This window comes from Pongo pygmaeus, chromosome 15 (genome assembly GCF_028885625.2).
Source record: "Pongo pygmaeus isolate AG05252 chromosome 15, NHGRI_mPonPyg2-v2.0_pri, whole genome shotgun sequence".
NCBI lineage: Eukaryota > Metazoa > Chordata > Mammalia > Primates > Hominidae > Pongo > Pongo pygmaeus.
This window is the reverse complement of record NC_072388.2, coordinates 72,886,424-72,911,833: the sequence shown is the minus strand read 5'-3', so window position 1 is coordinate 72,911,833 and position 25,410 is coordinate 72,886,424. Positions and strand designations below refer to the sequence as shown.

At 43.9% G+C, this 25,410-nt stretch overlaps 1 protein-coding gene across 8 annotated transcripts in view; it reads left to right on the top strand.

Annotated features, from left to right (window-relative positions):
- Positions 1-25,393, top strand: part of ENTPD5 (ectonucleoside triphosphate diphosphohydrolase 5 (inactive)) — a 55,814-nt gene extending 30,421 nt beyond the window's left edge. For all 8 annotated transcript variants that reach the window (XM_054447860.2, XM_054447859.2, XM_054447861.2 and 5 more), the window contains 13 exons: positions 588-874; positions 1,866-1,945; positions 5,583-5,726; positions 11,368-11,443; positions 11,682-11,717; positions 12,334-12,422; positions 12,731-12,810; positions 13,775-13,833; positions 14,780-14,881; positions 15,736-15,876; positions 16,752-16,808; positions 18,546-18,661; positions 21,636-25,393. In XM_054447860.2, the coding sequence (XP_054303835.1) occupies positions 658-874; positions 1,866-1,945; positions 5,583-5,726; positions 11,368-11,443; positions 11,682-11,717; positions 12,334-12,422; positions 12,731-12,810; positions 13,775-13,833; positions 14,780-14,881; positions 15,736-15,876; positions 16,752-16,808; positions 18,546-18,661; positions 21,636-21,722 (1,284 nt within the window). In that variant the 5' untranslated portion in view covers positions 588-657 and the 3' untranslated portion in view covers positions 21,723-25,393. The remainder of the gene's footprint in view (positions 1-587; positions 875-1,865; positions 1,946-5,582; positions 5,727-11,367; positions 11,444-11,681; positions 11,718-12,333; positions 12,423-12,730; positions 12,811-13,774; positions 13,834-14,779; positions 14,882-15,735; positions 15,877-16,751; positions 16,809-18,545; positions 18,662-21,635) is intronic.
- Positions 25,394-25,410: the final 17 nt, after the last annotated feature.

The window sequence follows — 25,410 nt, the reverse complement described above, 5'->3', positions numbered from 1 at the left end:
CACTCACATATGGGAGCTAAAAAAGTTGATCTCATGGGAGTAGAATAGAATGACAGTTACCAGAGGGGCTGGGAAGGGTAGTGGGGTGTGGAGAGATTAAGAGAACTTGGTTAATGGATACAAACTTACAATTAGATAGAAGGAATAAGTTATAGTGTTTGATAGTTCAGTAGGGTGACTATAGTTAACAATATTTTATTGTGTATTTCAAAATAGCTAGAAGATTTGAAATGTTTCCAACACAAAAAATGATAAATGTTGTAATAGATATCCTAGATTCTCTGATTTGATCTTTACACATTGTCTGCATATATCAAAATATAACATGTATTCCATAAATATGTACAATTACTCTGTATTTTTAAAAACCAAAGCATGGGAAAATATATCTTCAATTCCAATTTCCTTTTGGAACTAGATACCCTTCGGAAAAGGTGCTAAGAGCCCACATCACCCTGGTTTAGCTTGTTGTACAGGTTATTAGAATAGGGAAAAGAACACCTTGGGCCCAGGAGTGAGTGTTTCTTCTTTTACAGGTGTAACTAAAAAAGCTAGTTGGTCTAACTTGTGTGTCTTTTTCCTATAAGCCTCTGCAGGTGTGTGAGCAGGATTGCTTCTGCAACAAAAGCCTCCACCCAGCCACATCTTGGGAAAAGAATGGCCACCTCTTGGGGCACAGTCTTTTTCATTCTGGTGGTATCCTGTGTTTGCAGCGCTGTCTCCCACAGGAACCAGCAGACTTGGTTTGAGGGTATCTTCCTGTCTTCCATGTGCCCCATCAATGTCAGTGCCAGCACCTTGTATGGAATTATGTTTGATGCAGGGAGCACTGGAACTCGAATTCATGTTTACACCTTTGTGCAGAAAATGCCAGGTAAGTGCAACTGGGACCCTTACTAGAGTCTGTAAATCCACACTTTAGCATCTCCTCCCAGAAACAAATATGCTGAGAGTTTATTATGTGAATTACAGAATCGCACACCTAGTGGATGTCTTTCTTCAGAGAACTTTGAACTACAATTGAACATGTGGTTTATTTATTTATTTTTATTTATTTGTTTTGTTTTTATTTTTTAACTTTTTTTTGAGACAAGGTCTTGCTTTATTGCCCGGTCTGTAGTGCAGTGGCATGATGACACATAACTGCAACCTTGACCTCCTGGGCTCAAGCAATCCTTCCACCTCAGCCCCCTGAGTTGCTGGGACTACAGGCTTGTGTCACCATGCCCAGCTCATTTTTAAATTTTTTTATAGAGACCTGCTCAGGCTGGCCTCAAACTCCTAGGCTCAAGTGATCCTCCCACCTCAGCCTCCCAAAGTACTGGGATTATAGGTGTGAGTCACCATGCTTGGCCAGAACACATGGTTTAATTCAGTGTGAAATTAGAAGAGAGCTGGGCTGTCTGTAGTCTGAAACCCATGTGTTCAAAAAGAATAGCTATAATTTGTTCTTCTTCTTTAAACATGGGATACTCCAGAGATCCATAATATTCAGAATATGGGGAGTAGTTTTGGGAGAAGGATCACATGAGAATTTCACCGCCATCCTTGGACATGAGGCTAGGAATCCCTGAAGATTAACTTTTTCTGAATTGTCAGTGTTTTTTCCTCAGGTCACTTATGGAGCCTGGGGAGAGGTGGAGGAGCTAGGTGTCCACCAGAGAAATGGTAGCAGAAATGGACCCTCAGAGGTTGCTCTAGTCCCTCTTGCCAGTACTCCTGCAAGACATTCCTCACAAGTAGGATCATTTGGGATAACTTCAGGGAAGTCATAGGAAAGCTTACAGAGACAGAGCCCAGCATCTGAGGCAGCCTAACTTTTGGTAACCAGCTTTCTCTTCTGTTTTGTTCCATGGACAAAATAGGACAGCTTCCAATTCTAGAAGGGGAAGTTTTTGATTCTGTGAAGCCAGGACTTTCTGCTTTTGTAGATCAACCTAAGCAGGTGAGTTTCTTATGATTTGACGTTTAGATTCTCAATGCCTTGATATCTTGACCACACCACTGCTGTTGAATATTTCATGCTATTCACTAATGAGATTGAGGTCATGTGTGAGATCAACTTTCTCTCCTCAGCTAATCTCCTGGATAAAATTAATTATATTTCCCACGCTCATGAGGGCTGGGTGGAAGAAGGCTAGAAAATTGGTTGTGGTAATGCAAGGATGACACTAGCTTTTAAGACATTACTCCCTACGTACTTACTGTTTAAAATTTTGAGTTGAAGCCATCAATTGCATTTGTTCATGTAAATGCAGAAGATAGACATGAAGTTCTATAGGGTATGATGTATAAACATGGCAGTTGAAGGGATGGTGAGCAGTGAATTCCATTTCAGAGTGCCTTGATGCAGGATGGAACCATACCTATACTTGAGAAATTAGGCAACAACCCATGATGACAAAAATCTTTGGTGGTAGAGGATGAATAGAGAGTTTGTGGCGACTATATTTCACATTTGAGCACCCACAACATACTACATCCTAAGTGTCTGAGGCCACGTTGAAATAAAATAGAATAAGGCAGAATATTAAACTTAGGGAGCAAATGTAAAGATATTTATTGTTCAGTGTCACAAGAATAATCATTACCCAAATGGTTGATGTTAAAAATGATTTGAGTTTGGAGAACTGAGAGGATATATGGATATATATACATTTTCTTTTTTTTTTTTTGGACGGAGTATCGCTCTGTTACCCAGGCTGGAGTGCAGTGGCCTGATCTCGGCTTACCACAACCTCCATGTCCCAGGTTCAAGCGATTCTCCTGCCTCAGCCTCGCGAGTAGCTGGGACTACAGGCATATGCCACCATGCCCGGCTAATTTTTGTATTTTTAGTAGCGATGGAGTTTCACTATGTTGGCCAGGCTGGTCTCGAACTCCTGACCTTGTGATCCGCCCACCTCGGCCTCTCAAAGTGCTGGGATTACAGGTGTGAGCCACCGTGCCTGGCCCTGAGAGGATATATTTTCTTAGTTCAGTAGCACATGGATAGCAAATCTACTAGAAAAATTAGGAGCTGTTCAAAACAAACTACCGTCAGACTAAACAGGCAGCCTACAGAATGGGAGAAAATTTTTACAATCTACCCATCTGACAAAGGGCTAATATCCAGAATCTACAAAGAACTTAAACAAATTTACAAGAAAAAATCAAACAACCCCATCAAAAAGTGGGCAAAGGATATGAACAGACACTTCTCAAAAGAAGACATTTATGCAGCCAACAGACATGAAAAAATGCTCATCATCACTGGCCATCAGAGAAATGCAAATCAAAACCACAATGAGATACCATCTCACACCAGTTAGAATGGCGATCATTAAAAAGTCAGGAAACAACAAGTGCTGGAGAGGATGTGGAGAAATAGTAACACTCTTACACTGTTGGTGGGACTGTAAACTAGTTCAACCATTGTGGAAGACAGCGTGGTGATTCCTCAAGGATCTAGGACTAGAAATACCATTTGACCCAGCCATCCCATTACTGGGTATATACCCAAATGATTATAAATCATGCTGCTATAAAGACACATGCACACATATGTTTATTGTGGCATTATTCACAATATCAAAGACTTGGAACCAACCCAAATGTCCATCAATGATAGACTGGATTAAGAAAATGTGGCACATATACACCACGGAATACTATGCAGCCATAAAAAAGGATGAGTTCATGTCCTTTGTAGGGACATGTATGAAGCTGGAAACAATACATTTTGAGCAAACTATCGTAAGGACAGAAAACCAAACACCACATGTTCTCACTCATAGGTAGGAGTTGAACAATGAGGACACAGGGTGGGGGACATCACACACTGGGGCCTGTAATGGGGTGGGAAGAGGGGGGAGGGATAGCATTAGGAGATATACCTAATGTAAATGACGAGTTAATGGGTGCAGCACACCAACATGGCACATGTATACATATGTAACAAACCTGAACATTGTGCACATGTACCCTAGAACTTAAAGTATTAAAAAAAAATACCAGGGTCGGGTATATTTGAATAGTAGATAAATAATTAATTAATTAAAAATAAATAAGTAATAAGAAAAATTAGGAGCTGTTGAAAGCAACTATATTATTAGAAACTGACTTGGCATTTAGAAAAGGTGATCATGTTGTAGTTGCTAACAATGATCAAAGGGCAGTCAGATATCAGAATAAAAGTTCATTCAGGGAAATAGTGGATTTAAAATAATGGTTTTCATTTATTACAAATTGAGCATCTACTGTGTACAATATGATGATACAAAAATAAGCCTGACATGTTCTTTAGGAGATCATCAAAAGTATGGCATCATTACTGCTACAGTTTGTGTGGCAACCACATGCACTCTGCCTCATGCACACAACAGTTTAGTGGTGGTAGGTGGCGTATCTCCCATCCTACACTTGAGGAAACCAAGTCCCAACAAGGCCAAGTGACCTAAGTTAGGCCACAGGGCTAGCAAGCAAGTCTTCTGACTCTAACTCCTGTGTTTTCTTCACTATACCATCCTAAAGCTGATTTACCTATAAGAAACATGAAATAATCAGCCAGGTGCGGTGGCGCATGCCTGTAATCCCAGCTACTCAGGAGGCTGAGGCAGGAGAATCGCTTGAACCCGGGAGGCAGAGGTTGCAGTGAGCCGAGATTGTGCCATTGCACTCCAGCCTGGGCAACAAGAGTGAAACTCCGTCTAAAAAAAAAAAAAAAGAAAAATAAATAATCAACTAAAATGATCATAATGTAAAAGAATAATTTGGCCAGGCACAGTGGCTCATGCTTGTAATCCCAGCACTTTGGGAGGGTGAGGTGGGTGGATCACTTGAGGTCAGGTATTCGAGACCAGCCTGGCCAAGATGGTGACACCCCATTTCCACTAAAAATACAAAATTATCTAGGTGTGGTGGCATATGCCTGTAATCCTAGCTACTTGGGTGGCTGAGGCACAAGCATCGCTTGAACCTGGGAGATGGAGGTTGCAGTGAGCCAAGATCACACCACTGCACTCCAGCCTGGGTGACAGAGCAAAACTCTGTCTCAAAAAAAAAAAAAAAAAAAAAAAGAATAATGTTTTATTAGGAGTGTCAAAATGAAATGGATTCTCCTTTTTTTTTTTGAGATGGGAGTCTCACTCTGTTGCGCAGGCTGTGGTGCAGTGGCATAAGCTAAGCTTGACTCACTGCAACCTCTGCTTCCCAGGTTCAAGCAATGCTCTTGCCTCAGCCTCCCGAGTAGCTGAGACTACAGGCGTGTGCCACCATGCCTGGCTTATTTTTGGATTTTTTAGTGGAGATGGAGTTTCACCATGTTGGTCAAGCTGATCTCAAACTCCTGACCTCAAATGATCCACCCACCTTGGCCTCCCAAAGTGCTGGGATTACAGGTGTGAGACACCACCGCGCCTGGCCTGGATTCTCCTTCTTCAAAGCAGCCCACTTCTCTAGTTTTCTCCTGCTACAGAGCAGAGAGAGGTTGGAGCCCTATGCCACCTCCCTCTTCTTGCTCCCACAAAGTATGTTGACAGAACAGACCAGTGCCAGCCACTAAATGGATCGTTCATCAGATGAATGGGTTGTCTCTTTTGAAGGGTGCTGAGACTGTTCAAGGGCTCTTAGAGGTGGCCAAAGACTCAATCCCCCAAAGTCACTGGAAAAAGACCCCAGTGGTCCTAAAGGCAACAGCAGGACTACGCTTACTGCCAGAACACAAAGCCAAGGCTCTGCTCTTTGAGGTAAGTTTTAAAACTGCATCTTGGATCATTCTGCCCTTTTCCCTATGTGAATACTTTATGAGTTTTTAGCCTTTTGGAATGTGACTACTACCTTCAGTATTCCACCACTGCCAAAGCACTGTGATGACTCTGACCACTTGTTATAGCTAGTTGTTTACATTTTTAACTATCACTCTTAAATGTACAGAGCTTTTCCTAAAAAATTTAAAGTACTTTCTATCTAGGATATTCTTCATTCTTTTTCTTTTTCTTTTTCTTTTTTGAGATGGAGTCTCACTCTGTCACCCAGGCTGGAGTGCAGTGGCACCATCTTGGCTCGCTGCAAGCTCCACCTCCCAGGTTCACGCCATTCTCCTGCCTCAGCCTCCTGAGTAGCTGGGACTACAGGCACCCGCCACCACGCCTGACTAATTTTTTTATTTTTAGTAGAGACGGGGTTTCACTGTGTTAGCCAGGACGGTCTCAATCTCCTGACCTCGTGATCCGCCCGCCTCGGCCTCCCAAAGTGCTGGAATTACAGGCATGAGCCGCTGCGCCCGGCTGATATTCTTCATTCTTTTAGATTTTTAAAGCAGAATCAGAAATTGTTTCTAATCAACTTTATTAAGATAAACTTAAGTACAATAAAATGTATCTATTTTAGGCTGGGCACGGTGGCTCACACCTGTAATCCCAGCACTTTGGGAGGCTGAGGCGGGTGGATTGCCTGAGGTCAGGAGTTTGAGACCAGCCTGGCTAACATGGTGAAACCTTATCTCTACTAAAAATACAAAAAATTAGCTGGGCATTGTGGCGCACGCCTGTAGTCCCAGCTACTCAGGAGGCTGAGGCAGGAGAATTGCTTCAACCCAGGAAGCAGAGGTTCCACTAAGCTGAGATCACACCACTGCACTCCAGCCTGCGCAACAGAGCGAGACTCCATCTCAAAAAAAAAAAAAAATTATCTATTTTAGGTGTACAGTTAAATGAGTTTTGACAAGAAATAGAAATTTCCTCATGCTCTTTTATAGTGAGTTTCCCTCACCCCTGAAACCAACCAATCACTAATTTGCTTTCTGTCACTATAAATAAGTTTTGCTTATTCTTTTCATATAAATGGAATTATACAGTTTTTATTTTTATTTTTGTATATCTGGCTTTTTTCCTCTCAGCATAAAGTTTTTGAGAAGAATAATGGAATTTTAAAGTTTGATTTTTTGTTGTTGTTGTTGTTGGAAACAGAGTCTCGCTCTGTCTTCCAAGCTTGAGTGCAGTGGCATGATCTTGGCTTACTGCAACCTCCACCTCCCAGGTTCAAGCAATTCTCCTGCCTTAGCCTCCCAATTAACTGAGATTACAGTTATGTGCCACCACACCTGGCTAATTTTTATAATTTTTTTTTTGTAGACATAGGGTTTCACCATGTTGCTCAGTCTTGGTTTCAAACTCCTGAGCTCAGGCAATCCACCTTCCTTGGCTTCCCAAAGTGCTAGGCTTATAGGAATAGGCATGAGTCACCACGCCTGGTGAAGTCATATATATATATATACATTTTTTTTTTCTGTTGCCCAGGCTGGAGTGCAGTGGCACAATGTTGGCTCACTGCAACCTCCGCCTCCCAGGTTCAAACAATACTGCCTCAGCCTCCAGAGTAGTTGGGATTACAGGCATGTGCCACCACGCCTGGCTAATTTTTGTATTTTTAGTGGAGACAGGGTTTCACCATGTTGGCCAGGCTGGTCTCAAACTCCTGGCCTCAAACTCCACCCGCCCTGGCCCCCCAAAGTGCTGGGATTACAGATGTGAGCCACTACACCCGGCCCCAAGTCATATATTTCAACTCCCTTCTTACTCAGATCAAAAATTTAAGTATAGAGAGTTTTGTTAAATTCAGTATTTTTATTTTTATTCTTATTTATTTATTTATTTTTTGAGAGACAGAGACTTGCTCTGTCGCCCAGGCTGGAGTGCAGTAGTGCGACCTCAGGTCACTACAACCTCTGCCTCCCAAATTCAAGCGATTCTCCTACCTCAGCTTCCCGAGTAGCTGGGACTACAGGCGTGCACCACCACTCCCAGCTAATTTTTGTATCTTTTAGTAGAGATGGGGTTTCGCCATGTTGGTCAGGCTGGTCTCAAACTCCTGACCTAAGGTGATCTGCCCACCTCAGCCTCCCAAAGTACTGGGATTACAGGCATGAGCCATCGTGCCCGGCCAAACTCAGTATTTTTAAATTTTATTGTACATATTTGTTATGCAGTAAACATGTAAGTTAATAAAATTTAAATTTCATGTTGTGAAGAATATAAGCATAATCTCATTATAACAAAAAATCAGGCTCGGTGCAGTGGCTCATGCCTGTAATCTCAGTATTTTGGGAGGCCAAAGCAGGAGGATTGCTTGAGGCCAGGAATTTGAGACCAGTCCAGGCAACAAAGCAAGACCCCTATTTCTATAAAAAAAATTAAGTCCCGGTGTGGTAGCTCATGCCCAAAATCCCAGCTCTATGGGAGGCCAAGGCGGGCAGATTACCTGAGGTCAGGAGTTTGAGACCAGCCTGGCCAACATGGTGAAACCCCGTCTCTACTGAAAATACAAAAATTAGCTGGGCATGGTGGCTCACACCTGTTGATCAGCTACTCAGGAGGCTAAGGCAGGAGAATTGCTTGAACTTGGGAGGCGGAGCTTGCAGTGAGCCGAGATCACGCCACTGCACTCCAGCCTGGGCAACAGAGCGAGACTCTGTCTCAAAAAAATAAAAAAGATTGAAACTAAAAATCATAGTAGGCCAGGCGCGGTGGCTCATGCCTGTAATCCCAACACTTTGGGAGGCCGAGGCGGGCGGATCACCTGAGGTCAGGAGTTCAAGACCAGCCTGGCCAACATGGTGAAACCCTGTCTCTAATAAAAATACAAAAATTAGCTGGGCATGGTGGCGGGCACCTGTAATCCCAGCTACTGAGGAGGCTGAGGCAGGAGAATTACTTGAACCTGGGAGGCAGAGGTTGCAGTGAACCAAGATCGTGCCATTGCACTCCAGCCTGGGCGACAAGAGTGAAACTCCGTCTCAAAAAAAAAAAAATTATGGCAAAAAAGGACTCTGTATTACAGGTGTACTAATCCCCTAAATCCATTTTCCTTTGACTGTCAGTACAGAGGACTTAAGTCACTTATCCAAGGATGAGCAGCCTAGTATGTCTCTGTGAGAACCTGAATCCTGATTCCTGATTTATTCCTCATTTATTCAACTTAAGAGTGCTTACTGGGCCGGGTGCAGTAGCTTACATCTGTAATCCCAGCACTTTGGGAGGCCAAGGCGGGTGGATCAGGAGGTCAGGAGATCGAGACCATCCTGGCTAACACGGTGAAACCCCGTCTCTACTAAAAATACACAAAATTAGCCAGGCATGGTGGCAGGCGCCTGTAGTCCCAGCTACTCGGGAGGCTGAGGCAGGAGAATGGTGTGAACCCGGGAGGCAGAGGCTGCAGTGAGCTGAGATGGCGCCACTGCACTCCAGCCTGGGTGACAGAGCAAGACTCTGTCTCAAAGAAAAAAAAAGTGCTTACTTTGTACTGGGTACTGGTGAAGTTACTGGAATACATTCAGCAGGGAATCAAAAATACAAAAATGGTCTTTGCACTCCTGGAGCTTACATTCTACTTCAGGAAGACAGAAAATAAACATCTGATCAAGTCAAAAGAAAGTTAGGTTAGGTTCTGTAGTTGCTATGGAGGGAAAGAAAAAAAAGCAGGGAAAGGCAGGTAGGGAATCTTGTGATAGTGTGAGGGAAATGCTATTTTAAATAGGACAGTCAGGGAAGAAGTCTTTGATAAAATTCAGTTGATCAGAGATCTGAGGGGGATGAAGAAGCAAGTTACACAAAACATTTGTGGGAAGAATATTCCAGGCTAAAGAAACAGCAGGTGCAAAGGCCAGAGGCAGGTATGTGCTTGGTATGTTAGGAACAGCATCCAAGAGGTCAGCATAGCTGGAGAGGAAAGAGCGATATGAGAGGTAAGGAGGCGGTAACCTCAGAGAGGCGGGGTTAGGGGGTGTTTATCATGTAGGATCTCAAAGGCCAGTGTAATCACTTTGGCTTTTTCTTTTTTTTTTTTTTTTTTTGAGACTGAGTTTTGCTCTTGTTGCCCAGGCTGGAGTGCAATGGCGCTATCTCCGCTCACTGCAACCTCCACCTCCCGGGTTCAAGTGATTCTTCTGCCTCAGCCACCCAAGTAGCTAGGATTACAGGCATGTGCCACCATGCCCGGCTAATATTCTATTTTTAGTATAGATGGATTTTCACCATGTTGGTCAGGCTGGTCTCAAACTCCTGACTTCAGGTGATCCGCCCGCACTTTGGCTTTTTCTATAAAAAGGAAGCCACTGGAAGGTTTTTTGTTTTTTGGCATTTTGTTTTGTTTTGTTTTCTTTGAGACAGTCTCGCTCTTGTTGCCCAGGCTAGAGTGCAATGGCGCGATCTTGGCTCACTGCAACCTCCACCTCCTGGGTTCAAGCAATTCTCCTACCTCAGCCTCCCAGGTAGCTGGGATTACAGGTGCCCACCACCATGCTAATTTTTTTGTATTTTTAGTAGGGATGGGGTTTCATCATGTTGGCCAGGCTGGTCTCGAACTCCTGACCTCACGTGATCCACCTGCCTCAGCCTCCGAAAGTGCTGGGATGAGAGGTATGAGCCACCATGCCCAGCTGCCACTGGAAGGTTTTGAGCCAAGGAAAGACATGATTTGACATCCATTTTTAAAGCACCGTTCTGGCTGCTGTTTTGAGAACAAACTGTAGGATGGGGGAGAAAAGTGGAGAAGGCAAGAGCAGAAGCTCTCTTGCTGTGCTTCATCCTGTTCACTTATCTGTCTTTAAAAGTTTGTTTATATATAACTTAACTGGTTTTTCCTGGTTGAAACAGGATCCAGAGGTCATTATGTGGTATGTTTCATCCCATCAGAAATGAGAACAGCTAACAGACTAGAGTTCTTCCTATCCTATTTGGAGAATTCTTTTTTCTTTCCCTTGATAATTATATAAACATAAGACATAACACCCATATCAATGGTCTGTATTATGGAAAGGCAAGATGTTTTTGCAAGATCTTCATTCCCATCTCCTGAAACAGGATTCCTTAAGTCTAGATCTGGAGTCTCCCCACACTCTAGAGACCCTAGCCATATGCGTGCCAGAATCTGACAGGAGCTGGTAGCAGAGTACCTCAGCCCTTAGGTGTGAACTTCACCACAGTGGGTTCGTGTCAGCTCATCTAAGGAATGGAGTGGGAAGGCTCCTCCTAGTTTCCAGTGTATGTCCAGGTAGAGTTTATCAGGTTTAAAAAGTTACAGGATCCTGATTTGAGCTGGCAGGGTTAAATATATGCCTTTCCGTAGGTCCAGTTCACCTATACATTTAGATGGTTTGATTTAGCTTTACTTAAAGTCAAAGGAATCTCTGTGTTTGTGTTTTTGCAAGAAACTGGTAATGGCTTGCCTAGTTTCTTCTCTAGTTTCTTAGGGCAAAGGAATGAGTTTTGCCAATATGTTATCTAGGAAAAATGGAGTAGTTTTCTAAGGCACTGTAGTTTTCTAGGACACTGTCAAAATATGGAAATCTATTTTATTGCCTTAGGGATTTTTTTTTTCCTTTTTCTCTAGGTAAAGGAGATCTTCAGGAAGTCACCTTTTCTGGTACCAAAGGACAGTGTTAGCATCATGGATGGGTCCGACGAAGGTGGGAGAGGTGTTGATATGTGTTCCAGGGGGAGAGGGGCAGGATCAGTGAAAGATCTAACTAAAGGAACTGGGGTCAGGAATAAACAGAAGGAATGGGATAGCAGGAAATAGAAGACAGGGAGAAGGGAACATGTGCTCTAGACATGGAATTTAGAGAGGAAAAAAAAAACAAGGATGGGGCCAGGAAAGAGAAAAAAATGCTCTGGGATCTAATCCTTGTCTTTCTTTCTTTTTAGGCATATTAGCTTGGGTTACTGTGAATTTTCTGACAGGTAATACATCCTCAAGTTTATCTTTAGAGCTTAACTATCTTTTACATGCATAGTGAGAAGAGTAAAAAGCCCTTTCTTTCATTCTGTATTGTTTCTTCTTCTTTAAAAAAGGAAAGGAGGCTGGGTGTGGCAGTTCATGCCTGTTAATTCCAGTGCTTTGGGAGGCTGAGTCGGGCAGATCACTTGAGGCCAGGAGTTCAAGACCAGCCTGGCCAACATGGCGAAACCCCGTCTCTACCAAAAATACAAAAATTAGCTGGGCATGGTGGTGTGTACCTGTAGTCCCAGCTACTCAGGAGGCTGGAGAATCACTTGAACCCAGGAGGCAGAAGTTGCAGTGAGCTGAGAGCCGAGATTGTGCCACTGCACTCCAGGCTGGATGATAGAGCAAGACTCTGTCTCCAAAAAGGCCCTCCAAAAAAAAAAAAAAAAACACCTGCCTTGAAGGCCTCTGCTGCAACGAGAGTCCTTCTGAGTTGACATTCACCTGCAGCCTTGGGGCTGGGGAGCAGTGGAGTATGTATGGAATACCTTCAATGTATGATAAGAGCAAGAGAGATAAGTGTTGGGCTGCCCAGGATGTCGAGGATATTTAGAGCTGGCTCTCATTTGACAGGTCAGCTGCATGGCCACAGACAGGAGACTGTGGGGACCTTGGACCTAGGGGGAGCCTCCACCCAAATCACGTTCCTGCCCCAGTTTGAGGTGAGTCATTTAATGAAGATCTGGTTAGAAGTGCACTTGGCAGGCATATCATGGTGCCAAGAAAGAGGCGCCCCATTTTCAGCCAGCAGTTCTACCACGCTTAGGCAGAGTCAAGTCAATTAATAACTGGGTGAATGTTCCCTTGCCATCTCACTGTTCAGAATCCCTTCGTTTCCTCAAGCCGAGTGAGATTAGCCCCTTAATCTGTCTTTATCTCTGATTTTTTGCTGGGAGGGACGGGTGGTGGTATGAACATCTTCAGGTAATTACAGATCCTGAATAGTCTTTTTGCTTTTTCTGATTTGCAGAAAACTCTGGAACAAACTCCTAGGGGCTACCTCACTTCCTTTGAGATGTTTAACAGCACTTATAAGCTCTATACACATAGGTGAGGACGGGGACAGTGAAGAATAATATTTCATGTTGTATGATTCTCCTAACTTTTCAAAGTGTTCTCAAATCTGTTATTGTATCTGATTAGCAAAAACAAAGTCTGTGCCAATTCCCTAAGGCCTATCAACTGAAACCCGGGCCACTTACAAAGCCCGAGGAGCCTAAGAGGCTTCTCCATTCTTGGCCTCTAAAGCATTAATATATGACTTAAGAGTCAAAAGTTTTCGGCTGGGTGCAGTGGCTTCATGCCTGTAATCCCGGCACTTTGGGAGGCCGAGGTGGGTGGGTCACCTGAGGTCAGGAGTTTGAGACCAGCCTGGCAAACATGCTGGGGTTTAGTAGAGAAACCCCGTCTCTACTAAAATACAAAAATTAGCTGGATATGACAGCGCACATCTGTAATCCCAGCTACTCAGGAGGGTGAGGCAGGAGAATCATTTGAACCCTGGAGGCGGAGATTGCAGTGAGCCGAGATCACACCACTGCACTTCAGCCAGAGTGACAGAGCAAGACTCAGTCTCAAAAAAAAAAAAAAAAAAGAATCAAAAGTTTTCTGTAGGGAGAGGACACTTCAAGAAGGCTCAGGCAAAGCTCCTTGCCAACTCCTTTGAGCTGGCCTTCAGAGGTTCAGAATCTAGCCTGGAATTTGATCCCAGTTGGGGCTAGGAGCTAAGCTAAAGAGAGCTTTTCTGGGAATGGTTCCTAGTGTGGGACCCTAGGAATTGTCACTGTCTCTGGCCTTTGAATGATAACTGTGGGGAATTCTTACTGAATAGCCTTGATCCAAACTGTGCAGAAATTACCCCTTGTTGACCACAGGAGACGAATATGTCACAGAGACAGAATAAGGTTTTCATCTTTCCAGAGGGACACAGGAACCATGTTGCTTTTGAAAGAGGTAGCTTTAGGCTAGAGAACTTCAGGACCAGCATGAAATTAGTCAATCCTGTATTTTACAGTTACTTGGGATTTGGATTGAAAGCTGCAAGACTAGCAACCCTGGGAGCCCTGGAGACAGGTTTGTCTGGGTACCTGTGCTAGGGGGTGATGGTGAGGGCGACACAGATACTCCGCTTGCTTCTTCCCTTCCTTGATAGCCATTCTGTGGAGGAAAAGATTATGTTGAATTGGGAGGCAAATGTTGTATAATGGACCTAATAGTGGCAAACTCCTTTTCTATTTTATAAGTTCAGAAGTTTTGATGTATATTATTAGCCATTTTTAGAATGAGGTCTACTTGTTCAGGGGTAACAGCCTATGTCTAGGCAGCTGAAGTATCTGCAGAAATCCCAGGCTTTAAGAATACATTTGGCAGGAGCTTGCTGCCCTGAGCTTTACATTGGAGGCACAGGAAGCAGGGTCTGTTCTACATGCAGGTGGAACAACAGAGTAACTCCATTGATCTCTTCACAGTTGAGGTCAGGCAGAACTGGGTTCAGTCCCAGTGTTGTGATTTGAGGCAAGTAACCTATCTGTGCCCCTTTCCTCACATTAAATGAGAATTTGCATTTAAGGCACTTTGTACAGTAATCTGTTATTGGGATGACATCTGTTTTGCATTTCAGAGTATACAAAATATCTTCAAGTATATTTCATTTAAGCCTCTCAGCAACCAGTGAGGAAGGTAGCATAGCATTTCTTTCCTGTTTTTATAAAGGTGGAAAGTTACTGTATTGTAGGTTTTGGATCTCTTTGAGATGTGATGAAAGCCGTGGACCCCTCTGACAAAAGCACATGTGCATGAAAATTTGCTTCTGGTTTCAGGGGGTTCACCAACCCCACAAAGCCTATCTGTGAACCCTGAGTTAAGGATTCCTGTCACAGGGTGTTGTCATGGAATTAATTTCATAGGATTTTAAGGCCCAGCCCCCATGATGATCTTTTCCACCTCACTGGCTTCTTGCTTGCCTTCCTCCCTCTCTCTCACTTACTTACCTCTTACCTTGTGCCCTGGATTCTTTCAGGGACTGATGGACACACTTTCCGGAGTGCCTGTCTACCGAGATGGTTGGAAGCAGAGTGGATCTTTGGGGGTGTGAAATACCAGTATGGTGGCAACCAAGAAGGCAAGTGATGTTTTTTTCACTGGTTAAAAGTTACGTTTACAATGGAAGCTCTGGAAAAGTCCCATGGGAAACTTTTTCCAGAACTCAAGAGAAGCTTATCTTCTTTCAGGAACTTATTCCAAAGATCTTGGCATGCCTCCAAGGACTAATGTGAAGCGACAGTGAACAAAGCAGCTGTCATTCTGCATCAGCCAAGTGTCATGGACCCATTAGATACCTGCGCTTAGCCAAGTGCTGTGGTGCACATCTATTGTCCTAGCTACTCCAAAGGTTGAGGCAAGAGGATCACTTGAGCCCATGAGTTCAAGGCTGTAGTGCGCAATGCCACTGCACTCCAGCCTGGGCAACAGGGAGACCCTACCTCTTACAAATTAATTAAGAAGCATATTCTAAGCCTAGGTCTAATGCAGCAGTGTGAAACCCTGTTTAGTTAATGGTTAGCTATTTAAATTATAGTAAAACTTAAAACCGAGACAAGAATGATTCATCGTCTTATAAAAGGTATATACCTGAATATCAAGGAATGAACTTGAATTCCCAGTGAAGGAAGCAGGTGAGCCCTTTAGCTACTTGCTTACAAATGCTATGGAATGTAATGCTAGGCAGTAGCGCGAGGTTGGCCATGATCTGGTGAATACAGATTAGGCAGGGGAGCGGCCATGGAGACACAGACTGGTGAGGCTGCAGACGTTTGCTCATCTTTGTTTTGAAGCCTCTTGTCCCAAGCCTCAGCCTTCTCCTGCTTTCCTTGACCTTCCTGCTGTTCCCTCATTGTCTGCAGCAGCCTGCCTCAGAGAGTGTCCCCTTCCCCCAGCATCGTTCTCACCTTACCCCTGTGCACCTTTGCCTGGCAGGGGAGGTGGGCTTTGAGCCCTGCTATGCCGAAGTGCTGAGGGTGGTACGAGGAAAACTTCACCAGCCAGAGGAGGTGCAGAGAGGCTCCTTCTATGCTTTCTCTTACTATTATGACCGAGCCGTTGACACAGACATGATTGGTGAGTTCACCCCAGATGTCAGTCCAGAGAGGAAGGTGGATAGGGCTGTGGTGGGGAAGGTCAAGGAGAAAGAGCACTTGAGGTGCTTTGTTGGGGTGATTACCCACCTCTTTTCTAGTCACTCGAACAAAAGGGTGGAAATGACTTAGAGTCTTTTGGAGGTGAGAGATGACCAAAAACAACTATATGAGGTCTTTTTTTTTAACATGTTTATTGAGGTGTAATTGTCATACAATAAGTGCACATTTAAAGTATACAATTTGTTAAGTTTTGTCATGTATACACCCATGAATCCATCACCACATTGATGGACCTGATCTGTCATGGCCTGAGAGATATGAATTAATTTCCTATTATTGTGGGGGTGTTGTTGTTGTTGTTTTGGTTTTTTGTTTGTTTGTTTGTTTTTTGAGACAAAGTCTCACTCTGTTACCCAGGCTGGAGTGCAATGGCGTGATCTCAGCTCACTGCAACCTCTGCCTCCCGGGTTCAACCGATTATCCTGCCCCGCTCTCCTGAGTAGCTGGGATTACAGGTGCCTGCCACCACACCCGGCTAATTTTTTTTTTAGTAGAGACGAGGTTTCACCATGTTGGTCAGGTTGGTCTTGAACTCCTGACCTCGTTATCTGCCTTCCTCGGCCTCCCAAAGTGCTGGGATTACAGGCATGAGCCACCACACCTGGCCTATTGTGTTTTATGGGTCTGTTTTTTCCATTGTGGTTAAATATACATAACATGGAATAGATTGTAAATAAGTAAAATGGGCTGCATAAATTACATTATGTACATGTGTATATAATGAATGAATGAATGAATTTCCTTATGATTCCTTGAAGGCATTTTGATATCAGATAATCTTCTGTTTTATTTCAGATTATGAAAAGGGGGGTATTTTAAAAGTTGAAGATTTTGAAAGAAAAGCCAGGGAAGGTAAGTGTCAAGGGAAGCCCTTGAAGGTAAGCCTGTGAGACTGCCTGCCTACTCTAGTGACCTAAAGTGACCTAAAGCACCTCAGTCAGCTCAGAAGGCCTGTCAGAAGGCTAGTTTCCTTTCTGAGTCTTCCAGTCTTTGCTAAAAGTTAAAAGCATTGGGTGGTAGCCAGGCATTGTGGCATGCATCTGCAGTCCCAGCTACTCAGGGCGGGAGGATTGCTTGAGGCCAGAAATTCAAGGCTATAGTGCCCTATAATCACACCTGTGAATAGTTACTGCATTGCAGCTTAGGCAACATAGTGAGACGTCTGTCTCTAAAAAAATAAAATTTTTTTTCAGCTTTATGCAGCATAGAATTATGGGCAAGAATATGGGAATACAAGAGGTTTTAGGAGGCTGGGCACGGTGGTTCACGCCTGTAATCCCAGCATTTTGGGAGGCCAAGGTGGGCGGATCACCTGAGGTCAGGAGTTCAAGACCAGCCTGGCCAACATGGTGAAACCCCATCTCTACTAAAAATACAAAAATTAGCCGGGCGTAGTGGCAGGCGCCTGTAATCCCAGCTACTCGGGAGGCTGAGGTAGGAGAATCGCTTGAACCTGGGAGGCAGAGGTTGTAGTGAGCCAAGGTCGTGCCACTGCACTCCAGCCTGAACAACAGAGTGAGAGTCTACCTCAAAAAAAAAAACAAAAAAAGAGGCTTTAGGGCTTTAGGGAAATGGTGAAGACCTTTTTTTCCTTCTACATTTCTTGCTTTCTTTTTTAAATTGAAATAGTGTTATCAGTGTTAATGAAACACTAAGCATCAAAAGACATGGGAAGTAGTCACAGAGGCTTCCTTGAGAGGATCAAAACTACCAAGAGAGCTAGGCACAGTGGTTCGACCTGTAGTCTCAGCTACTCGGGAGGCTGAGGCAGGAGGATCGTGTGAACCCAGGGGCTTGAGGCTGCAGGGAGCTGTGATCATGCCACTGTACTCCACCCTGGGTGACAGCATGAGACCTTGTCTCTAAAAAAAAAAATTAATAAAAAGTTTTTAAAAATTAAAAAATAAAATACAAATGATCTTATCCAGTAGCCTACAGTAGGGTTAAATGATATTTCCCTGTCTTCTGGGCCTCAGCATTAATAATAGATAAGGGACTTAGAACTAAGCCCCCACAATAGGTCACAGAAACTTAGCAAATAAACTAGAGCCCATGTAAATGTGAATAGATAATCATACCAGAGATGTGCAAGTTCTTCAGAAGCTGCGGTCTTACAGAGGCAGTCAGTGCATAGTCTAGTCTCTGAGATGCCTAGGCATTAACCAAAGGGAGACTTCTGCTTTCCTTATTCTTCTTCTCCCCCCACCTTTTTTTTCTGAGACAGAGTCTTGCTCTGTCACCCAGGCTGGAGTACAGTGGTGAGATCTTGGCTCACTGCAACCTCTGCCTTCCGGGTTCAAGCGATTCTCCTGCCTCCTCAGCCTCCCGAATAGCTGGGATTACAGCGGTACACCACCACGCCCTGCTAACTTTTGTATTTTTAGTAGAGATGGGGTTTCACCACGTTGGCCAGGCTGGTCTCGAACTCCTGCCCTCAGGTGATCCACCCGCCTCAGTCTCCCAAAGTGCTGGGATTACAGGCATGAGCCACCGCACCTGGCCCCCTATTCCACTTCTTTCTAAGAGAAAATCCTACACCTCTCAGTTAGTTGCAAACTTGAGCTCCACTGTTTACTCCCTCTCTTTCAGTGTGTGATAACTTGGAAAACTTCACCTCAGGCAGTCCTTTCCTGTGCATGGATCTCAGCTACATCACAGCCCTGTTAAAGGATGGCTTTGGCTTTGCAGACAGCACAGTCTTACAGGTAAGGACACTCTGGTGTCCTGTCTCCAGAGTCCCATAACAGCCCTCTTTTGTGGGGATTGAGAAGGAGTAAGAGCTTATTCAGTAATCAGAGTAGCTAGAAGTGAAATTATGAGGTATTTTTGTTTGGGCTATGGACAAGGTACTGTGCTGGGCACCATGAATGTGGGAAATTATCTCGATGCAATGGTAGCCTGCAAGTGTATTACCAGGCAAGCTATCGCAGAGGTCACAGAACAGAAAGACTAGCAGCCCAAATTAAGATGCCAAGTCACATGGTTTATTTATTTATTTATTATTATTTTTTGAGATGGAGTCTCGCTCTTGTTTCCTGGGCTGGAGTGCAATGGCATGATCTCAGCTCACTGCAACCTTCGCCTCCTGGGTTCAAGCGATTCTCCTGCCTCAGCCTTCCGAGTAGCTGGGATTACAGGCATGCGGCACCACTCCTGGCTAATTTTTTTGTATTTTTAGTAGAGATGGGGTTTCACTATGTTGGCCAGGCTGGTCTCGAACTCCTGACCTCAGGTGATCCACCCACCTTGGCCTCCCAAGTGCTGGGATTACAGGCATGAGCCACTGCACCCAGCCCACATGGTTTATTAAATCAATTTAGAATTCAGGGTGAGAAGCAAGGGGAAAGAGATGGAGAGGTGAACACAGAAGACAGAGTGCAAGCAGGATGCAAGTGCCACACTCTCTGAATCTTGGGTTCCATTTGTCCTGGGTTTATATGTCCTGCCTCTCTCTGCTGCTAATAGAGTGGTTACACATACTAGAGCTGAAGTTCGGTCATGGGAGCACAAAGACAAAAGGTGCCTGAGGCCACCACACAAACTTGCCCTATTTGGAGAGGCCCCAGGGGCACACACACGTGGCCATTTGCATTAGCTCAGTCAGTAGCCTATAAGATGGGTTTTCTTTGGCAGAGGACATGAGGGACCAAGAGGGTGTCACCAGTGAGTGGCTTATTTAAGGCCTCATGAACACTGAATGCCTCATGCATATGTAATGTGGCATATATATTTCATGTGTGCCTCGTATATTTAGTGCCTCTTGAATCTTAGGTCTCTGTCTTCCTGTCTCTCTCCACCTGTTTCAGTACATGCAGGCTCTACTTTATCTGTGGTAAGTTATTTATCCCCAGTTTTGGGCACAGTGTCTAGGCTCTATTACATCAGGTCAACACAGAACAATCAACTGGTTTACAGACTTTTTTGGTGGTGGTAGCATCTTTATCCAACAAAAACTTATGTAGAATATCAGTAATACAGCCGGGCCTGATGGCTCATGCCTGTAATCCTAACACTTTGGGAGGCTGAGGCGGGCGGATCACCTGAGGTCAGGAGTTCGAGACCAGCCTGGCCAACCTGGTGAAACCCCGTCTCTACTGAAAATACAAAAATTAGCCAGGCATGGTGGCAGGTGCCTGTAATCCCAGCTACGTGGGAGGCTGAGGCAGGAGAATCGCTTGAACCTGGGAGGCAGAGATTCCAGTGTGGAGAGATCACACCATTGCACTCCAGCCTGGGCAACAAAGAGCAAAACTCCATCTCAAAAAAAAAAGAGTATCAGTAATACAAAACTGGTAAAAGTGGAACTATTCTGGTTGAAGCAGAGATTGGGGGCCTGAAACTCCTCTATCATTTGGCCTCCCTTTTTCCTTTGAAGCATTTCTAAGAAACCCCTAAAATTCTGAAGAAAACAAATTGATAAACCAATAAACACTAATCTAATCCTCTTCTTATATAGTTGAGGAATTTGGGTCTAAAGTTTTGCCCAAGGTCACTAAGCTAATTGAGATACGTACTGGCTTAGAATGTCTTAAGTTCCCTGTTTGGTTATTTTTTTCTTTTTCTTTTGAGACCGAGTTTCGCTCTTGTTGCCCAGGCTAGAGTGCAATGGTGCAATCTCAGCTCACTGCAACCTCCACCTCCCGGGTCCAACTGATTCTCCTGCCTCAGCTTCCGAAGTAGCTGGGATGACAGGCATGCGCCACCATATTTTTAGTAGAGACAGGGTTTCACCATGTTGGCCAGGCTGTTCTCAAACTTCTGATCTCAGGTGATCCACCCGCCTCAGCCTCCCAAAGTGCTGGGATTATAGGCATGAGCCACCACTCCTTGCCTTTTTTGTTCGTTTCCTTTTTTCTTTTTCTTTTCTTTTTTTTTTTTTTTTTTTTTTTTTTGAGACAGGGTCTTGCTCTGTCACCCAGGCTGGAGTGCAGTGGCGCGATCTCGGTTCACTGCAACCTCTGCCTCCTGGGTTCAAGTGACCCTCCCACCTCAGCCCACTGAGTAGCTGGGATTACAGGTGTGTGCCACCACTCTTGGCTAATTTTTTTGTAGAGACGGGGTTTTGCCATGTTGCCCAGGCTGGTCTTGAACTCCTGGCCTCAAGCAATCCACCTGTCTTGGACTCCCAAAGTGCCAGGAGTACAGGCGTGAGCCACTGCGCCTGGCCCCATGTTTGGTTATTATTGGTGCTTAGGAAGACGCACTTGCTTACATAGTCGGAGTTGAGAAGCTTGGTTTGTTCTTTCCTACCCCTAGATCTATTCTCACCTCCTGACCATGCCCTTTCTGCCACATCTATTATCATTACAAGTTGCCTTATCTCAAATTAGCGAATCAGAAAATAAAGCAGGGGATACTTTGTGTAGTTTCAAGGTTAGGGAAAGAGTTCAGAATACTGTCTGTCTAAACTCTCTCTCTAGAAGGCCTGATGGGCCACATCCTGGGCCAGAAGCATTCAGTTCAGAGATGAGAATGGTGGGTGTAGGGGCAATGGCCAATGGGCCATGGCCGGAAGGAAATTGTTACAGAGTAGTGGGAAGCCTGCAAAGACTGGCTCCTCTCAGTTTTGCCTTGGTTTGCCCATGTGGCTATTCTTTGCCAATATTTTCTGCCCAAGAGCTGTGCTTGCTAGAGTTGGAAACTGGATGAAAAGGTGAAGACTTTTTTTCTTCTCAACAGCTCACAAAGAAAGTGAACAACATAGAGACGGGCTGGGCCTTGGGGGCCACCTTTCACCTGTTGCAGTCTCTGGGCATCTCCCATTGAGGCCACCTACTTCCTTGGAGACCTGCATTTGCCAACACCTTTTTAAGGGGAGGACAGAGCACTTAGTTTCTGAACTAGTCTGGGGACATCCTGGACTTCAGCCTAGAGATTTAGGTTTAATTAATTTTACACATCTAATGTGAACTGCTGCCTAACCACTCAAGAGTACACAGCTGGCCAGAGCATCACAGAGAGCCCTGTGAGCCAAAAAGTATAGCTTTGGAGTGACAGCCCAGGGACAGTTCCCTGGAAACCAAAGAAAAATCTCATTTCAACCCTTTGAGTGCCTCATTCCGCTGAATATTTAAATTTTCCTCTTAAATGGTAAACTGACTTATTGCAATCCCATGACCCATCAATATCAGTATTTTTTTCCTCCCCATACAGTGCCCTGCCCACCCTTATCTGCACCCACCTCCCCTGAAAAAGAGAGAAAAAAAATAACCTGGTTTTGCTTTCCATGTATAATTCCACAACACAAAATGGGACCATGTCAGACTCTGTATGATCCTATTCTGTGTTAGCCCCAATCAGCCAGCTGAGAGCCATCCTAAATATTAATAGAATGAGAGTAACTCTTAACTGCATAAATTACAGCCTTAAGAAAGAAGGCCACTCAGTCTCTGGGGACATGTTTTGGGAGGGTGTGGCTGCCTCATATAGCCTACCTTTGCTTTAGTCAGCATTTTATCAGTCAACTCTGGGATTAATGAACATATCTGACTTTATGGATATGTGTATATTCAGTGCCAGTACCACCTCCCAGGCTAATGTGTTAACAGTGTTTTCTATGATTCTAAACTTGTTTTCTTTGTATTTCTAAGAAATACAACTAGGCCCTAACTTTTGGTCTGTGGTCAGAGGTCAGTGTCTGCTATTCCAGGATCTATTATTTCAGTTTGCCCTTTTATTCTGTTTGTAACAGTACCTTCCTGTCCTGGTCCCTGATCACTTTAGCTAATATCCTTTGAATTATTTATCTAGTTCAGAGTTTCCAATACCGTTCCTGACAAAACCCCACTTGGATTTGGTTGGCTCTCTCAGCCCTCATCAGTACAGTGGACCAACATTTCCAGGGAGAACCATATTTAATGTCCCTCATGTTCTCTTTTTGAATCCAAGTGCTCAGAGCTCTTGACTCTGAATTATTTACCCCAAATTCATTATCTTGTACTTTTTTTTGAGACGGAGTCTTGCTCTGTTGCTCAGGCTAGAGTGAAGTGGCACAATCTCGGCTCACTGCAACCTCCGCCCCCAGGTTCAAGCGATTCTTGTGTCTCAGCCTCCCGAGGAGCTGGGATTACAGGCGCCCACCACCATTCCTGGCTAATTTTTATATTTTTAGTAGAGATGGGGTTTCACCATGTTGGCCAGGCTGGTTTCCAACTCCTGATCTCAATTGATCCACACGCTTTCCAAAGTGCTGGGATTATAGGCATGAGACACCGCGCCTGGCCTTATCTTGCACTTTCAACATAATCATCCCTGCTTCTTATCTGCCCTGTAGTGCTCTTGGACCTGGAAGATCTCCCAGTGGTCTGGCCCCTTTGCCTTGGTTCTTAACCTCCAGCTTCTTTGCAGGAGTGTATTTCCCCAAACTTGTGGCTTTCACAGTAGACTCTGTTTCCATCCTCTCTCTCACAAAGGATGTTAAATATGCCTGGCCCTCACACAGTCCATGGGAAACCTTATTTTTAACATTACTCCACTGAGTCAATACATATTTACCATCTGCTATGTGCAAGTTACTAGGCAAATTTCTGTATCCTTGTCCCTAAAATTCTTGTCGTCTTTAAATTCATTGTGGAATTTCTTTAGACTTCACACTGACTTTTATTACTAAGGTCACCTTTATACCAACTGCCTTCCTCAAAATGCTTATAATGAAATAACAGAATCTTGAGTTGGACACAGCCCAAAGAAATAATCCAGTGTTGTACTCAGTGCAGAATTCCCTAGAATTTCTAACAGGTTGTCATTCAGCTTCTGCTAAGCCATGTTCAAACAGCTTATTCCATTTGGAACTGCACTGATGTTAAAAAAAATTTCCTTATATTGAGCTGAAATCTACCTATCTTCTAAGTGGTCTTAGTTCTGCTCTAATCTCTCCTTCCAAAATCTTTGGATCTCTTGAAAAAAGCTCCTCCCAAGTTCTTTATGAGTGACATGACTTTTAGACCCCTTCCCATCTTTGTCAACAAAAGTAGGGTGCCAGACCAGTCACAGAACAGTAAACGTCATCCATGTTTCCTCCAGTAGAAACTAGTAGTTTTAAAAGAGGTAACCTGCGTTCACTAAAGACTGTTCCAGCTTGACAAATGCAGAGATGTAAGTCTCTGGTCTTTAATCACTGTGGGGGCCATTTTGTAAAACACACATACTGTTCAGCAGACTCCTTTGGTCATCCCAAATACCTCCGAACTCCAGGGTAGATGCATTCTAACTCCACATCTATTTTGTTAACCTTGATTAGACCTTCTGGAGAAGTAACCAATTTGTCCATCTTAGGAGCAATTTGGAATGAGAATTTTTATTTTTTTCTGTAAGGCCCATCCTGCCTGCAGTAGACCCTTTGGGCTTCTTAAGAGGTCCTACAGATTCTAGTAGTTTCCTCTTTGTAGATGTGTTAATATATTTAAAATACTTAGGACATGGCCTGGTACATGACAGATGGTGTTTAACATCAGTGTCATATGAAGAACACGCTCTGTGGGCCAATGGAGGTGTGCCTTAAAATTCTTCGTCTTGCCTGATTGTGTTTGCATAACTTCTGGAGAGTCTGTGTCCTCCTCATCTAGGCCACCTTTCCATTTTTTGTGAAAGATGACCTTGTCCCTGCCGTCTCCGCCAGGAGTCACACAGCTTTTCACAGCAGCTGCCATCTTTAATTCTTTTTCCTGAGATTCCAGGAAGGTTGTGACATTGTCACTTTTTTGTTCTAGAATCTTTTAAATTTTCTGCATTTGCCTGAAAAGCACCCCTGTAAGAATAGATTTCTCATGGCTCTAAAAATTATTCCCAAGAATACCTTACTTGGTTCAAAAGCAGACTGTTTCTCTTCATTTCATCTCAAATCAGACTTCTGGGCAAGATGTTCTTTAGAGTAAGCAAACCCACAACCTAAAAATCTCTTCAAGAGGCATCTCTGGTCTTGTGAAGAGACCTCTTCAAAAACCCACAGTAAAACTCCCCTCCCGTTGGTCACCAGTCTGCCACCAAACATGAACAAATTCTGCTGCTAATCGGTTTCCCTTGTGATCTGGTTCCTGAAGTCTTCGGATCTGTGCAATGAATTATTTATTGTTTTATTAAACAGACAGTGGTGTCCCAGAGAGGAACCATAAATAAAATGGAAATCTGGTGCTGTGATAAAGTAATAACTAGCATTAATGAGACCTGGTTTTCCTTTCAGAAAGTCCAGTATAGCTGTAACAAAGGTTAAAGCAATTTATATTTAATTTGCATTCTGATATTAACTTTTAAACAGCAATTCTAACAAAAATGCATCGATTCTTACCTCTATCAAAAAACAACTGTATAAATTTATGACCAACACTAAAAAACAAAAAAAATGTAAATTTTCTCTTTAGAAATGATTGTTAACAACTGGAAATGAGTAATAAAAAGCTCCTTGTGGGTTTTTTAGTAATAAAAAGCTCTTTTCAACCAAATTGTAAGTCTTCCTTCA